General features: G+C 42.8%; 1 protein-coding gene across 4 annotated transcripts in view; it reads left to right on the plus strand.

Annotated features, from left to right (window-relative positions):
* PTPRB (protein tyrosine phosphatase receptor type B) overlaps positions 1–17,880 on the plus strand; it is a 112,807-nt gene that overhangs the window by 75,631 nt on the left and 19,296 nt on the right. For 3 of the 4 annotated variants that reach the window (XM_060165336.1, XM_060165337.1, XM_060165338.1), the window contains 8 exons: positions 2,671–2,949; positions 3,465–3,614; positions 5,846–6,089; positions 12,569–12,675; positions 15,552–15,651; positions 16,491–16,574; positions 16,675–16,692; positions 16,815–16,896. In XM_060165336.1, coding sequence (XP_060021319.1) covers positions 2,671–2,949; positions 3,465–3,614; positions 5,846–6,089; positions 12,569–12,675; positions 15,552–15,651; positions 16,491–16,574; positions 16,675–16,692; positions 16,815–16,896 — 1,064 coding nt within the window. Of the gene's footprint in view, positions 1–2,670; positions 2,950–3,464; positions 3,615–5,845; positions 6,090–12,568; positions 12,676–15,551; positions 15,652–16,490; positions 16,575–16,674; positions 16,693–16,814; positions 16,897–17,880 lie in introns of those variants that run through there. The other variant, XR_009543373.1, reaches the window with a different exon arrangement.

The raw sequence follows: 17,880 nt of genomic DNA on the forward strand, positions 1-17,880 counted from the left end.
CTTCCCCAAGGGGTTTTTTTTTTTTTTTTTTTGCGGTATGCGGGCCTCTCACTGTTGTGGCCTCTCCCGTTGCGGAGCACAGGCTCCGGACGCACAAGCTCAGTGGCCATGGCTCACGGGCCCAGCCGCTCCACGGCATGTGGGACCCTCCCGGGGCCACGAACCCGCGTCCCCCGCATCGGCAGGTGGACTCTCAACCACTGCGCCACCAGGGAAGCCCCCACACAAGGCATTTTGAGATAAATACCACAGACCTCAAAGAAACAGAAGTTTTTGGTATAGGAACCTCAATCCAAATATTTATTTTTCAATAATACCCAGTAAATGTAGTTTCTGAGATCAGAACAAATAGTTATTGGTTATTGATAAAATACGAAGTTGAAAATTAGAAATTTAAGCCAGTAGCTCTTTTGTTAATTCAACAAACATTCATGCTACAAAAATTATAACTCTTTGGATATTGTATCCAAAGAGCAGTTTGGGATCAGATAGGTGTGTGTCAAGAGAAATATGTGAAAAAGAACGAAGAGTTTTAGTTTATAGCCAGATCAAGAGGGGTTTGCAGTGGCATATTGTGGGGCTGTGTAATTGAATCACAGGTGTTAGAATCTGAGAGCTCAGTTGAGGTTGGGCTGGTCAGATCGCATCTGGAATATTGTATTCGGTCCTGGATGCTAGAATTTAAGAGAAGCATTTACCAAATGGGGCGTGCCCAAGAGGAAAGCAGCGGGCACCAAGAGGGGCTCGACGCTGAGTTTTACGGGGAATGGCGGAATGAACTTTGAGGGTTGCATTAGTTCAGATTGGGTTTGGCTGTGGGTAACAGAAGACCAGAGGGTTAAACAAAACAGAAGTTGAGAATTCTCATGTAAAATCATTCCAGTGCCCCATTTCTCACAAACACACTCCAGCCATGCTGAACAGCTTGCACTGCTCCACCAGCCACCTTCCCACTCCTCCCAGCACCACCCTTGGTGCCCAGGTTCGTGGTTTTCCCTGCCTAAAATGCCCCTCTCCCAATATCTAGGCGAGGTGTCATCTCTGCCAGAAAGGCTTTGCTAACTCCTGCCCACCGCTAACGCCGGAAGCAGAAAGTTGTCTGTCACTTCACACAGCATCCTCTTCCCCATTTCTTCTGGTACATTCTCTTTTCTACCTTGTATTATGACTGGTTTGGACTCATCTCCCTTCCTAGAGGTTACAGCTAATATCTTATTCACTTCTGTACTGTTCACAGTCTCTAGAAGGGCACATCGCACACAGTAGGTACTTGTTTCTTAGTGAATGGAGATGTAACCTGAGTCTTGGAAAACAGGCAGGATTTAGAGGTGAAAAGGAGGAGAGAGAAGGAACTGAGGGAAGAGGTCAAAGCAAATTTCCATATTATACTTTGTGTAAATTATCAGAATTATGGATTAGGCAGGATGTTTTCAAAGAATGTCTCCAAAGCTGAAAGAGGAGGTGTCTTTGGGTCTCAGCTGTGACTTGGTTTGAAGGGAGCTCAAAAGATTAACACGCAATTAATGTTTGAAAAGACACAATTATTGTCTGCCTCAAAGGCCAATTCTTCCTCTATCCTGAAAAATCCTCGGCTTGATTTTTTTTCCTAAATCCTCCTCATCTAACCTGCTGTGACTTAGCTTACATTTATAGACCTTGATGTGAGACAGGAATTCGCTCAGTAGCACGCAGATGCTGAGTGTTTGGTAAGGACAGTGACTCCTGTAACAAAGCACGTGTCAGGGGAAGGGGGGTCGTGCTCCAAACCAGAGCAACAGGTGCTGCCGCTGGGAGGGCCAAGTAGGTCTACACATAGTTCCCAGAAGAGCATATATAACGGGGTAACCTACACGGTTTGGTTGTTAACTTGCACGGTCACGTGACTGCTTTTCTTTCAGACTCATGGTTGTGTCACTCACAGGAACAAATCAGCTGCCATTCAAGTCCCTACTGAGTCAGGCACTCTGTCAGGCAGAGGAAAGTGAACGACCATAAGCACAGGCGGATGAAACAGGGGGATGGAAGAGTCTGGCATATGTGGGGAATCACAGCAGTTCAGTCCCTGGAGCATGGCGTGTGAGCAGGGAGGGGCAGGCAAAAAATGGAAGACAGGGACAGAAGCCAGATGCAGAAGGTAAAAACGTCAGCAATGCCATTTCTTTCCTCATTTTAAGAACTAACATTTATTGAGCAGTCAGCGCGCCAGCCACTGTGCTGGGTGGCTGTGCATGTTTCAGCTCATTGAGTCGTTACAGTGACCATAGGAAGTAGGTATTCTTAATTTCCCCACTTTACAGATAGGGCACAGATATGTTAAATCACCTGCCCACGAGTGCGTCGCTGGCAAATAGAATTTGAATTCAGGCAGATCAAGCTGCACCTCTCGGCTACTCTGCCCCACCTTCTATCTGACTTCTGCCACTTGATTTCAGTGCCCACGTGTTTCCAGTCACAATGGCACCCGGTGATTTTTCTAAAGGGACAGAATTTTAATGTTTAGTGTTTCTCAAAGCGGAGTCTCCTAGGCAGAAATCCCCTTGGACATCTATGAAAGACAATTCACACGAAGATTGAGAATTATTTATTTAGGTCTCTGAGCTACTTGGAGCCAAAGGAGCTAAAAGGATGTCTCACAGCGTTGTGAAAAGTGTCTCTTCCTGTCTCCTTTAGAGCCAGACAAGATACAGAATCTGCATTGCCGTCCTCAGAACTCCACGGCCATTGCCTGTTCTTGGATCCCTCCCGATTCTGACTTTGATGGGTACAGCATCGAGTGCCGGAAAATGGACACTCAAGAAGTTGAGTTCTCCAGAAAGTTGGAGAAAGAAAAATCTCTGCTTAACATCATGATGCTAGTGCCCCATAAGAGATACCTGGTGTCCATCAAGGTGCAGTCAGCCGGCATGAGCAGTGAGGTGGTCGAAGACAGCACCATCACCATGATAGACCGTAAGTGTCCCCGGAGGCGGGCACAGGGCGTGTGCCTTTCTCCGTGGTATCCACCACCCCTGTTCACGTGCATATGGCTCACCCACATTAGTGTGTCTTGTTGTCACTTGAAGAGGATCTGAAAGGCTCTGGGAAGTAGAAACACTTCTCTGTGTAACGCATCCTGGCAGCAAACAAGTTAAATGATCTTAAAGAACCTGAATGAGTTAGTATTTAAATACATCTCTTTGCCTGACACAGTTAGAGCCATAATGGAGCTTTTAAGCAGTTTGATGCTACAACTCCAGGAAATCCTGCTGAGGAGCTGCCTCTTTCATTATGTTTAATGTGCTACTGGCAAATCACTTCCTCTGCCTGCTTCCCTTCAGGAGAGGAGGAGGTTTTCTTGATTCCAAGCATTACACACACACGCACACAGTCTGATGTAGGTGAGTAGAGATCTTCATTTCACTGATAGTTTATACGTAAAAGCATAGTTGTGACCCTTCTTGGTTCCCTCCCCACCCTTCTTCCAGGCCCTCCTCCTCCACCTCCACATATTCGGGTGAATAAAAAGGATGTGCTAATTAGCAAATCTTCCATCAACTTTACTTTCAACTGCAGCTGGTTCAGCGACACCAATGGAGCTGTGAAATACTTCACAGTGGTGGTGAGAGAGGCTGACGGTAAGTGATCACGAATTAACTCTGCTGTAAGACACAGGATTACTTTCCCAAAAGTCACTGTGGGAGCTCCTTTTGTGACAAGTTTTTAAAAGAAGAAAACTGAATTTTTATGTCATTTCACTTTCTCTCTGCTGGATGCAGGGAGATGTAACAGAAAACTGCTCAAAGGTTCTTTCCGCAATAAAGCCTATTATCTGCTGGGTTTAATTATTAAATGGGTGAGTAATATTAATAGCAACTACATCAGTAATAACAGTAACCATCATTTCTTGAGCCCGTACTATGTGCCAGGCACTGTTGGAAGTGCATGGCATGTATTGACTCATTCAGTCTTCTTTGCTACTTATTCAGTCCCGTTCAGCTCCCTTGTTCTGCCATTAAGCAGCTATATGCTTCATCTGCCTTCTCCATTTCCTGTCTCAATACCTGCACCAATCATACACTCCCAAACCACCCACCAATTCACAAAAATATTCAAAAGCTTAAAAGAGGGGAAAAAATGATCATGAAGAGCATTCCTCCTTTCTCTACTGAATTTTCAATAATATGTTTCATTATCTAGTCCACTAAATTATTCAGTGTTACCCAATTCTTATGGATCAGGGAAATACTAGGTAATTCTTATAATAACATTCCATACAACCACCCGGTATGATCTTTAGAGCTTATTACATCAGCATTTATCAAATCATCTGCAGGAGTGCTGTATCTGGGGACACACATGTCCATATGTGTATTTGCCACTGAGGTCTTGTGTGTTATTTCTCCAAAACAGATGTCTGTGTCTGGAATGACATTAATATATTCTACATGTATATATTTTTCAAAATTGTTTAAGGTGCTGCACTGGAGTTTCTTAAGCATCCCAGACTATTTTGACTATTTTAACCCATTTGTGGGCAGTGGGAAGCTTTAAACCTGCCATGACAAATGTTGGAGCTAAACAGTATTTCGTTCTCACTGTGTATTTTTACATTTTATTTAATTGTACTAGAGCTGGTTATGCATAATTAATTCAATAATTTCAAGGGTCAGTGCTGCACTCCAAGTTTCCTCACACATCCTAATGGGAGATAAATAGGTGAACTGTAGAGAGACTTTAAATTTAAGTAGGCTGCCCTGAAAACAGTGTTTTCCTACCTGAATATAAGGCAGTAGCTGAAAAAAAGTACTACCCCAGAATTCAGCCTCGTGTGCTCCAGCCATGTGGGTTTCAATTATTGATGTCCATGGAGATGGGCTGTGCTCCCCCTGGTGGTCTAAGGTAACAAGCCATCTCACATAAGTGTCATTTCGAGCATATATACTCTTCCTAAAGGCAACCTTCCTTTTAATTACTGCCAACAGGATAATATTTCTAAGATCCATTCATTTTTGAGCAAATTTTATTAAACAATAAAAGTTTAATAAATTGAGATTGAGTCCAGGACACAAAGAAGCCCCACAGTACCACTCCTTGAAGATCCCTGTAAATGGTATCCAATCTCTATAATATTTTCCTTCCTAATTATGCTTTCCTCCAGCCAACATCAAAACGAGTTTGCAGTGCCAAAACACACAGCAGGCTGGGTGGACAGGGGAAGAGTTCTGGGAAGTGTTCTGCATGAGGGACCAAATTCAAGCCAGGATTAAGCTGTACTCAAGATAACAGAGCAGGACACGGAGCAATTATCAGACTGGGCACGGCACGGGGAGCGTGCCTATGAGGCGACTGCTCTGGCCTCAGACCTGATTGCTCTTATCTCTTCCCCATTTCCCAGGTCATAGGGATCTCCTTATTCGCTCAGCTACAATGGTTATTGGCAAGGTAGAGACCTTTTCGAGTGGCTTGACTCTCACAGTGGGGAGTGTCCAACTTTCTGGAGTTACGGACACATTATCATTTGATACATGAGCCACCCTCTCGTTCACACGTATTTTCTTTCCCAGAAAAATGATAGTGTATGTGTGTGTGTGTGTGTGTGTGTATGTGTGTGTGTGTGTCGGTGTAGATGAATATGCATATATAAAATTTTGTGTATGCACTATTTATTTTTAATTTTTGCTTATCTTAGAAAAAGTGAATTAAATTAATTTCATTGGGAGAATTTCATAGCATCCTTTGAGATGACAGATTCTGCACTCCAGGGATGACTAGAGATAGTGGGTGAGGAGGTAACCTCAGAAACCTGGTTAGAAATGACTGAAGTCACAAGGAAGTCAGTGCTTCACTGTGGGTTTTCTCCCTCCAGGCAGTGATGAGCTGAAGCCAGAACAGCAGCACCCTCTGCCCTCCTACCTGGAATACAGGCACAATGCCTCCATTCGGGTGTACCAGACAGACTATTTTGCCAGCAAATGTGCGGAAAGTCCTGACAGCAACTCTAAGAGTTTTAACATTAAGCTTGGTGCAGAGATGGAGAGCCTGGGTGGAAAATGTGATCCCAATCAGCAAAAATTTTGTGACGGACCGCTGAAGCCACGCACGGCCTACAGGTTAGATGTGTTACCGTCATTTTGCTAGAAGGGATGTGCTCCATCACTGGGCGCTCAGCTATCTGGGCCTCTGATGCACACGAGCTCCTGTAGATTAATAACCTGCGTTACAAGAGTGCTCTACATTTTACTAGGTAATTTATAAAAGTTGTGTTCCTGCCTGCATTCACAGGTAATGTGTAAAGAAGGCTTTCGCATGGTGCAAAAGCTCCCATTCGTTATGTGAAGAATTGAAGGTTCTTAATAGATTGTCCTTTCTCCTAAAACTTCTCTAGTATGAATCAGACAATTTACTTACCATGTTAACAATTGTGAAAATGTCCAAATAGAAAGATTGAGTTCAGGGAGACTCAAGACATATGAGGTTTTATCTTCCACTTTTAGTGAGGACTGGAATTTACCTTCTAAGGCATAAAAGACGAAAGTGCTCTTTGGTCCAGATAGAACCCTTGAAGGGAAAGGCCCCTGAATGAGTGGAAGCACCCTCTCCTCCCAGTAAGATGGCAGATGAAAAGGAGCAGCTCTTTGGTTTGGCCCCAGGGAGCACTACTACAGCCAACAGGCCCTTCCATCTGTAGGAATTGTCTGTGCCCTTCATCTACACTATGCTCCCCGAAAGCAGGTATAAGCATACACAGCCCCCCAAACCAGGATCCCCAAGAGATAGAGAACCTAGGCTTCCATCTTGGATATAAGGCCACAGGCATCCAAGATTAATACTTCTGCAGAGGATGTGCCTTCTCTGTTGGATGTTGGCAGAGCTGATATCCAGCCAGTATGGCAGTCAGTCAGGTTCTCTATGGGCCAGTGTCCATTCTGGTTGGCAGTGTCCAGGTCTTATTAACACTTGCATATTTTGAGTGTCACCCCTGAATTTCAGCAGAAACTTTTCTGCCAGCTCCAAAAGGAGACAGTGACACGGCATCATGTCATTCTTAGCCCCTCCCTTGCATCAACAAAGGCAGGCCAACAGTTGCCCTAAAACAGAGGACTCACTTTGAGCAGGAACTCTGTATAGCTACCTCTGCCCAGGACTCACCACAAAAGTGCTACTGCCACACAGCCAAGATTGGCACCTCCAAAGTAAACACACACAAACTTATTAGTGATATTTGCTTGAGGACAAGGCCATAGGAGCCTACCTGAAGGAGATGAGATCTCAGACAGAGCAAAGGAGAAATATAAAAGAGATCAGAACGCCGGGATCCTTTAGTTCCTATTAGAATCAAGAGTTGCCTCAGCTCCTTGGTCACTTGGGCTCCAGGAAATTTGAGGAAAAGTCTCCTAAGGGCTATTTTCTCTTTGTGGGTTGGAAAGTTGAGGCTGTTTTTGTTTGTTTTCTGGTTTGCTTTTTGAAAGAGAAGGAGAGAAGATGACTCATTACTATGTCTAAGAAAGAGAACAAGGGACTTCCCTGGTGGCGCAGTGGTTGAGAGTCCGCCTGCCGATGCAGGGGACATGGGTTCGTGCCCCGGTCCGGGAAGATCCCACATGCCGTGGAGCGGCTAGGCCCGTGAGCCATGGCCGCTGAGCCTGCGCGTCCAGAGCCTGTGCTCCACAACGGGAGAGGCCACAACAGGGAGAGGCCCGCATACTGCAAAAAACAAAAAAAAGAAAGAAAGAGAACAAGAAGCTAGAGAGAGTTCACGTGTGGACCAGGCCCCCAGTCTCCCAGCACACTCCTTCCTGTCCATAACGGCAGCCAAGGTCCTAGGAAGAGGCCCTGCAATTGGAGTTCCAGCACTGCCACTTTTCAGCTGTGTAACCTTGTAAATGGCATTTCAGTTCTCTAATTCTCACTTTCCTCATCTGCAAAACATCACAGGACTGTCCTGAGGAGTCATGTAGATGACAGATCAAACCTAGCCATGTCCCTTCTAGATTAAGGTCTTTCAGTGGTTCCCATTCATTTCCAGGAGCAAGTGAAGATTCCAGAGCAGGGCACACAAAGCCCCCGCCTCCTCCCTCCTGCCTGCCCCGCCAGCTTTGTCTCCCGCCATTTGCCCCAAGTACACTCTGCCCTTTTGCCTTGCCCTGTTCCTCTGAGTTCCCTTAAATCTGGCTCTCTTAGCCCCCTGAGCCTTTGCACATCCTTTTCACTCCATTTGGGATGCCCTCCACTCTCCCGTCTGACTGGTGAATTGCTTCACACACTTTAAAGGCCAGCTCAATCTGCAGCTAGCCCGCGCCACCCCTGTTAACCCACAGCTGGGCAGTAGGGCCCTCAGCTACATTTCCACAGCACCCAGTCTCTACACCCCTCTAATCCTCCAGTTAGCAGTGGTTTTTAGCCCTTTGTTTAATAGCCTACCCTCTTCACTAGGCTTCAAGAGCTCACAGTCCAATAGGGGAGACAGACGTGACATCGGTCACAAAACAATATGGCAAGTACCGGGCACAAAAGAGACGCCATTAAGTGTTTATGAACAAACAAGGAAATGAGCCAAGATGCTCTATGAAGGGTTACACATTCTTATAGCTTAATCACCTCCTGCCGCACTAATTTGTTTTCTAGGACACAGCTTCCTCTATTTCTCCACATTTCGTTCACTCCTGTGAACAGCATGCCAGGCAGATGATGCTCGATACGAGCACAGAGAACCGCACGCTGAGTGACCCCCATGTGATAGCTGCTGAACCCAGGCTCTGTGCAGGCAGAATTCTGCCTGTCTCACGACGATAATCACCATGGTGACCCTCAATGCTCTCAGGCATCTTTTTCTTCAGAGAGAACAGGTAGACAGGAAGGAACATGGAAAAAGAAAAATTAGGACTGAAAAGAAATGAGAAATGCTAGGTTTAGCTGCTACGCAAGTTTATTATGTCAACGAATGTATAATGTGTTTCCGTTCATTGTTGGGTTCCTACTATCCGGGTATATAATTAGCGTTGTTCCATATGGGAAGAGAATGGGCGGATCATGATGGGTGAGAAGCAGTTTGGTGGTTGGGGAAGTGCTGATCTGTTTTTGTTTCTATTCTAAATAGAATAGCCATGGGACCACGATCAGGTTTCAGCTTCTCTTGACCTCATTTTCCTCAAATGAAGGAAATTGAACCACATGATCTGTAACTTTGTGCTATAGAATTCTGATTTGGGACACATTTAAAGTTGAAAAACTTACTATCAGATATCAGTTCATTAAAATAATCTTATATACATAAACAGAAGACATGTCTGTAAAATATGGGCAGAGATGTTGAAGGACATAAGAGGGGTATAGGTAAATAAATGCTATGAAGTTTCAAAAGGCTTCTTGAAGGAGGTATCATTTTGGCTGGGCGCTGAAAAGTAGGGAAGAATTTGAAACTATGGAGATAGAGGCAAGAGGAGATTCACAGTGCAGAGGCAGAAATACACAGATTGTTTAGAGAAGAGCAAATACTCCCATTTGAAAGTGGGGGTCGTGTAGAGGGGTAGTGGGGAAGACAAAAGCAGGAAGATAGGATGGGACAGGATTCTGAATAGGTGCTAATTGCTGGGCTAGGAGATGTGGTTGTGGTGTCCATTACTGGAAGGGTTTAAGGGCAGAGTTCCTGTGGACCTGCTAGTTTTAAGCCAAGCCTACAGTAAGTCATTATCTCCTTCCAGGGTTCCTAAAGGCCCTTATTCATCTGCATCCATTTTGTACTTTGCGTTTGCACCTATGAATCCCAGAATTCCAGAGCAGGACCTGTCAAGGTTGTTATACCCAATGCTTTTATTTTCACAGTTGAGAAAACTGAGGCATAAAGAACTTTGGGAACCATTCACCTAATCAGTGACAGTGAGAGCTAGACCTCAAGCCCTATGCTTCCTAGCCCAGGCCCTTTTTGCCACCCCTCCAACAGAAGTCACTGCTGTTAAACCAAAACTAAGCCAAGAGGAAATAAGAGAAAGAGAATTGGACTACGAGTCAGAAAGTACTGAGTTTGAGTTCTCTTTTACCAGCTTTCTCTATGATCTTGAGTGAGAAATGGAATCTCCCCAAGCTTCAGGTTCCAAATCTGTGAAATAATATCATAACCTTCTTATATTGGAGAGGTTGGAGATGGTCAAATAGAATCATATTTATAAAAGTTCTTCACACTTACAAATCACTATACAAATAAAAGAAACTTTTTTTAACATCTTTATTGGAGTATAATTGCTTTACAATGGTGTGTTAGATTCTGCTGCATAACAAAGTGAATCAGCTATACATATACATACATCCCCATATCTCCTCCCTCTTGCATCTCCCTCCCACCCTCCCTATCCCACCCCTCTAGGTGGACACAAAGCACCAAGCTGATCTCCCTGTGCTATGCGGCTGCTTCCCACTAGCTATTTTACATTTGGTAGTGTATATATGTCCATGCCACTCTCTCACTTCGTCCCAGCTTACCCTTCCCTCTCCCCGTGTTCTCAAGTCCATTCTCTATGTCTGCATCTTTATTCCTGTCCTGCCCCTAGGTTCTTCAGAACCTTTTTTTTTTTTAAGTTCCATATATATGTGTTAGCATACAGTATTTCTTTTTCTCTTTCTGACTTACTTCACTCTGTAGGACAGTCTCTAGGTCCATCCACCTCACTACAAATAACTCAATTTCGTTTCTTTTTATGGCTGAGTAATATTCCATTGTATATATGTGCCACATCTTCTTTATCCATTCATCTGTTCATGGACATTTAGGTTGCTTCCATGTCCTGGCTATTGTAAATAGCGCTGCAATGAACGTTGTGGTACATGTCTCTTTTTGAATTATGGTTTTCTCAGGGTATATGCCCAGTAGTGGATTGCTGCGTCGTATGGTAGTTCTACTCTTAGTTTTTTAAGGAACCTCCATACTGTTCTCCATAGTGGCTGTATCAATCTACATTCCCACCAACAGTGCAAAAGGGTTCCCTTTCTCCACACCCTCTCCAGCATTTACTGTTTGTAGGTTTTCTGTTTTTTTTAAAAAATAAATTTATTTATTTATTTATGTAGTTTTGGCTGTGTTGGGTCTTCGTTTCTATGCGAGGGCTTTCTCTAGTTGCGGCGAGCAGGGCCGACTCTTCATCGCGGTGCGCGGCCCTCTCACCGTCGCAGCCTCTCGTTGCAGAGCGCAGGCTCCAGACGCGCAGGCTCAGCAGTTGTGGCTCACGGGCCCAGTTGCCCCGCGGCACGTGGGATCTTCCCGGACCAGGGCTCAAACCCGTGTCCCCTGCAGTGGCAGGCGGATTCTTAACCACTGCACCACCAGGGAAGCCCTGTTTGTAGGTTTTTTTATGATGGGCATTCAGACTAGTGTGAGGTGATACCTCACTGAAGTTTTGATTTGCATTTCTCTAATGATTAGAGATGTCGAGCATCCTTTCATGTGTTTGTTGGCAATCTGTATATCTTCTCTGGAGAAGTGTCTATTTAGGTCTTCTGCCCATTTTTGGATGGGGTTGTTTGTTTTTTTGATATTGAGCTGCATGAGCTGCTTGTACATTTTGGAGATTAATCCTTTGACAGTTCCTTCGTTTGCAAATATTTTCTCCCATTCTGAGGGTTGTAAAAGAAACTCTTTTCATGGGAGAGACTCCTTTCAATGTCCAAAGGTATAATACATTAGCAACACACACCAACTCCTCCCCTCCCACTTAATGTGTGTTGACTGCTTGTTACCCTTTGGGGACATTGCACAATACCTCCATCAACAGTCTGTTATTCCTGGAAGTACAACTTTTGACTTGGAAGGTTTTTTTAGAGATGGAAATTGATGAGTATCAGCTTGAAGATGATACCTGGGCCTGGGCATGAGTGAGAAGGAGAGGGCAAAAGGTCAGAACAATTTGTCCTGGCTGGTACTAATGTTGGTACTGCTTCAGCATTATTACAGGATGTGCCCAGATACTTTTGGGTTGAGCAAATCTAGATTTTTTTTTTTAAGGAAAAAAGAATCGTCCATTACTTTTCCTACAATTTAAATTAACCCTAGAAAAAGTTTTCCCATATAAACTGATCCTCATACTCTCAGTAAACCTATAGTCTAGGAAACTTCAGGATAGAACATACTGAAGAGGTCACCCAAGCCAATCTATAACTTAGTGCAGGGCTGCTGTCCTACAGATTCCCTGAGAGCTGGTTCTCCAGTCTCTGCTTACACACCCTCAATGACTGGAAGCTCACTACCTATGAGGCAGCTCATACTCTAGATGTTAGAGAGTGATTTTTTGTTCCCATATCGCCCTATGACTTCAGCCTACTAAGCTTAGTTTTACATTCAAGAATGTAAACCTCGAGGTGATAGAGGCTTATTCTTTGCAGTATATCCAGCTCCTGGACAGGTACTGGCACACAGTAGGGGCTCAATAAATACTTGATGAATAAATGAGTGAATGCATGAATGCACGAACCCAGGGCTATCTGATTTCATAATTCATACCCTACCCTACATACATATTGACCAGGTGACCACCCTGTTTCTCCTTGACCCTACTGTGGTGAGTCACTAATTTGTACTTAAATAAATTGGTTTTCTTTTCAGAATCAGCATTCGGGCTTTTACCCAGCTATTTGATGAGGACCTGAAGGAATTCACAAAGCCACTCTATTCAGACACATTTTTCTCTTTGCCCATCACCACTGAGTCAGGTAAGGCTAACCTTTCCATCGACTTTACGTAGTCTGCCAAACACCATGTCACCTACAAGAGCCTCTAGTGGGGAGATCTGGGGACTTGGCTGATGGTGGTAAGGGGAACATTTACTTTTGCTTGGATTTTAATCTTTATATGATCATGGATTGATGTGGATTAGAGGAATTTCACGACTTCTGTAGCAGAATGGACTGAAAGGGGATTAATCGTGTAAAGAAGGTGGAAAGAAATACCAGATTTTTTTTCCTATTAAACATGAATTTTTTAAAAAAACATTCAGATCAAGAGTTTGCACAGGCCAAAACAGAAGTAGGTACAAAAGGCTTTCAAGTCGTTAGTGGGAATGTGTATATGAAATATATACATAGAAATGCATAGGAAAAAAAGACTAGAAGGAAAAAACACCAAAGTATTAATGATGAATCTCTCAGAGTAGTGGGATTACAGGTGACTTTTTTCCTTTTGTTTATTATACGTTGCTTTTACATGATACAAAATGTTAACTTGGCTTTACATAAATTTATGTTAGAGGGAAAGCCTGAGTAATAATAGTCGCTAATTTTACTTTTCATCCTGTGGAGCAGCAGTTTTAAGCATTGTGCTTAGAATATACCTGATCCTCACTACCACCTTTTGAGGTAGATCCTATTATCATCCCCATTTCAAAGGTGAGGATTTGAGATACCAAGAGTTTATGTAACTTGCCCAAGATAGCAGAGCTGCAGTTCTGGCCCTTTCTGCCTGACCTCTTAACCTCTGCACTGCTCGGATTCAGAATATTTCCAACATGCTGAGAATGGCTTTATTTTTTAGCACATTGTTCTTTGATACCATTATCTGCCCAGCCTTTCCCTGTACCCAGCCTTCCACAATGCTTGGTCTCAGGAAGTTCTTCTTTATAGCTAAAACAGTCTCTCATGCTGTATGACAAAAGATGACTCAGCCTCACAAACACTCCCATCTATTAATGCCAAATATAGGGATAATCTCCCACTTTTCAAACCAAAAAGGGATCAGAACACAGGAGGATTTAGATGTGTTTGCTTATAATTTAATGTTAAGTAAGGGATTTGTAAACACATTCTTCCCTATTTAAATTATTGTTATACAACAAAAATTGCATGTAGTCCAATAAAGGAAGATAGTAAACATATATCCGAAAAAGAATATTAACCTCAGTAAAAGAAACATGACTGTGTTGATTTGGTAAGTCTTGAAAAGCACATTGAATAAACAAATCCAAGGGCTTAAAATGCAACTTCAGAAATGGACTACTCCACAGACCTAAATGTAAGAGCTAAAATGATCAAACTTTTAAAAGAAAACAGGAGTAAATCTTTGTGACCTCGACTTAGGAAATGGTTTCTTAGCTATGATACCAAAAGCACAAGCAACAACAACAACAAACTAGGTAAATGGGACTTAATTAAAATTCAAAACTCTTGTGCTTCAAAGGACACCATAAAGAAAGTGAAAAGACAACCCACAGAATGGGAGAAACTATTTGCAAATCATATATCTGATAAAGGTCAAGTATCCAGAACATACAGAACACTTACAACTCAATAATAAAAAGACAACACAATTTAAAAATGGGTAAAGGATGTGAATAGACATTTCGCCAAAGACAATACATAAATGTCCGATAAGCACATGGAAAGATGCTCAACGTCATTAGACATTAGGGAAATGCAAATCATAACCACAATAAAATACTACTTCACACCCACTAGAATGGCTATCATCAAAAAGACAATAACAAGCGTTAGTAAGGATATGGAGAAATCTGAACCCTTATACATTGCTTGTAGAATGTATCAACAAAATGGTGTAACTTCTTTGGAAAACAGTTTCGCAGTTTCTCAAAATATTAAACCTAGAGTTACCCTGTGACCCAGCAATTCCACTCCTAAGTGTATACCCAAGAGAAATTAAAATAAAAACTCGTATATGGAGATTCATAGCAGCTTTATTCATAATAACCCAAAAAATAGAAAGAACCCAAATGTCCATCAATGGCTGAATGGATAAACAAAATGTGATATATCCACACAGTGGAATATTATTCAGCATAAAAAGGAATGAAATACTGATACATGCCACAACATGGATGAACCTTGAAAACATGCTAAGGGAAAGAAGCCAATCACAAACAAAGCACATATTTATTACTCAATTTATTGTCCAGAATAGGCAAATCTATGAAGGCAAAGTAGATTAGTGGTTGCCAGGGTCTAGGGAGAGGGAATGAAGAATGACTGCTAAGGGGCATTGGGGATTCTTTTAGGGGGGTGATGAAAATGTTATAAAATTGAATGTAAAATAATTGAATTGCGCGGTTTAAATTGGTGAATAGTATGGCATATGCATTATATTTCAATAGACTGTTTTTAAAATGGGCTACCTGTTCATAAACTCCCAGTGGCAGTATCGAACCAGATAATAAAAATGGCATTTCATTAAAATAATTCTGAGCCATTCACTGGATTTGCCAATGTCCCAGATGCTGTAAAACACGTTTCATACAAGTGAAATAGCATCTTTACCTTGGTGGCAAACTGCTGGCCTTTATCTCAAGTGCCCCAAAGCTTTACATACAAGCATAGATGAAGTCCCAAATTCCTTTATAAGCTGAACACCATTGACTCCAAAAGTATAATGACCAACCTGCTGTCACTTGGTAGTAGCCAATGTCTCATCTGTTCAGCTGCGTACCGCTTAGCCTTTCGATAGTAAATGCATTAGTGTGGCCATCGTTTGAATCCTTCTGTAATAACGTTCCTAGGGAGATAGGGTTCCAATAGCTATCTTACTGGTTCTTTAACACTAATTTTCCCACCTGGGTTTGTTGTTGCCCTCTGGATTATTGTAGAGCCTTTGTTTGGAGTTATTGAAGGTGTGAGTGCTGGTCTGTTCTTAATTGGCATGCTGGTAGCTGTTGTTGCCTTATTAATCTGCAGACAGAAAGCCAGGTGAGTACAAAGATCCCTTTGGCAATTGGGTCCACAATTTTAAAGATGCAACTGAAAATGCTCTTTAGCCTGAAAAGTAAGGAGGGAGAAATCATTTAATTTCTCCAGGTTAAATCACCTTTGTTTGTTCAGAAAAACAAGAATCAAACCCTAAAACCATGACTCACTTTTTTCAGCCTCTCTACACAACCACTGCTGAGTCTTGCCCTCACCAAATGACTGAGGGGCCACCTGTAGCCTCATTTGGATGTGAAATAGCTCCTTTGGCACAGGAAAAAAAAATCGTGTGTGTGGTTCAGTTACCTCCCGAAGACAGAGATGTCTGCAAATTGTGTGCCCGAATACTTTTCTGAAATATGCTGAAAAGTATGGTTGACATCTCCATTTTGTGGCTCATATCTGCCATGCTAACTTAAGGAGGGACGAAAAAGAACTAAACAGCATGTGACCCCAGTGCCATGCCCTCTTCTCGTAGGGAATTTCTTTTCTTTGGCACGTCCTCTCTCTTCCAGTCGTGTCTTGCCTCTAAGGTTTACTCTGTGTGTGTGTGTGTTTATAGAAAGCTTTACTGAGAGTGTGGGAAGTGATTATGACCTGTAGCCAAAAACCAGAAGACAAATCTCCAGCTATTGCAGGATGGTTTCCGAGTGGGAAAAATCTATTTCTTCTTTATGTGCTCCCTCACTTTCCCCTCCCTCAAAGGGATGTTGGCTGAGTGTAAAATATACACGTACTGAAAAATCCATATTTGCACAAACATGCACAGCCTTACCATACATGGAGACATTTGTTTAAATTATTTCATAATCAGAATATAAGTCCTCTCCCTTGGGTTGCAGCCATGGTCGAGAAAGGCCCTCTGCCCGCCTGAGTATTCGTCGGGATCGACCACTGTCTGTCCACTTGAACCTGGGCCAGAAAGGGTGAGCACGTTTTCCTTCACTTCATTTATTGAAGGATGAGTTGACTGTATTACATGACATTTGCTAATGAGATCTTTCTCCTTTTGGCTTTTCTTCACAGTAACCGGAAGACTTCTTGGTAAGAGAGAGAACTCATTAGTTACTGTATTATCTGCTTTTGAAATGTAACTGGGGCTGGGTATGGCATTTTCCCTGTTCTTCAGTAATTTTCTTTTCCTTCTATTATATTTTTAACTATAGCCCCATAAAAGTAAATCAGTTTGAAGGACACTTCATGAAGCTGCAGGCCGACTCCAACTACCTTCTATCCAAGGAATACGAGGTACAGCTCAGAGGCAGTGATGCTTTGGCACCCCTGGTCCTTAGCAGGATTTCCCTCCAAGCCTTCACTGTGGAATCACAGGCTGATTGGGCTCAGGAGTTAGGTTGGCACTTAAGGTCTCAGCTGAGCATTCTTTTGTGCCTGAATCCATTCCCTGCACAATATACCACCTAGTCTCAGAGGCCATTTTGATCTCTGGAATAGTATAGCAGACAAAGCGCTACCCAGACCAGATGGTAAGAAAGAATTGACAAACTTCAAATGCAAACCAATGCTGTCAGTTGTTTTTTTTTTAACATCTTTATTGGAGTATAATTGCTTTACAATGTTGTGTTAGTTTCTGCCGTATAACCAAGTGAATCAGCTATATGTATACATATATCCCCATATCCCCTCCCTCTTGTGCCTCCCTCCCACCCTCCCTATCCCACCCCTCTAGGTGGTCACAAAGCACCGAGCTGATCTCCCTGTGCTATGCGGCTGCTTCCCACTAGCTATCTATTTTACATTTGGTAGTGTATATGTGTCCATGCCACTCTCTCACTTCGTCCCAGCTTACCTTTCCCCCTCCCCATGTCCTCACGTCCATTCTGTACATCTGTGTCTTTATTCCTGTCCTGCCCCTAGGTTCATCAGAACCATTTTTTTTTTTAGATTCCATATATACGTTTTAGCGTAGGTATTTGTTTTTCTCTTTCTGACTTACTTCACTCTGTATGACAGACTCTAGGTCCATCCACCTCACTACAAATAACTCAATTTCGTTTCTTTTTATGGCTGAGTAATATTCCATTGTATATATGAACCACTTCTTCTTTATCCATTCATCTGTTGATGGGCATTTAGGTTGCTTCCATGTCTGGCTATTGTAAATAGAGATGCAATGAACATTGTGGTACATGACTCTTTTTGAATTATGGTTTTCTCAGGGTATATGCCTAGTAGTGGGATTGCTGGGTCGTATGGTAATTCTATTTTTAGTTT

Source organism: Lagenorhynchus albirostris, chromosome 11 (assembly GCF_949774975.1).
Source record: "Lagenorhynchus albirostris chromosome 11, mLagAlb1.1, whole genome shotgun sequence".
Taxonomy (NCBI): domain Eukaryota; kingdom Metazoa; phylum Chordata; class Mammalia; order Artiodactyla; family Delphinidae; genus Lagenorhynchus; species Lagenorhynchus albirostris.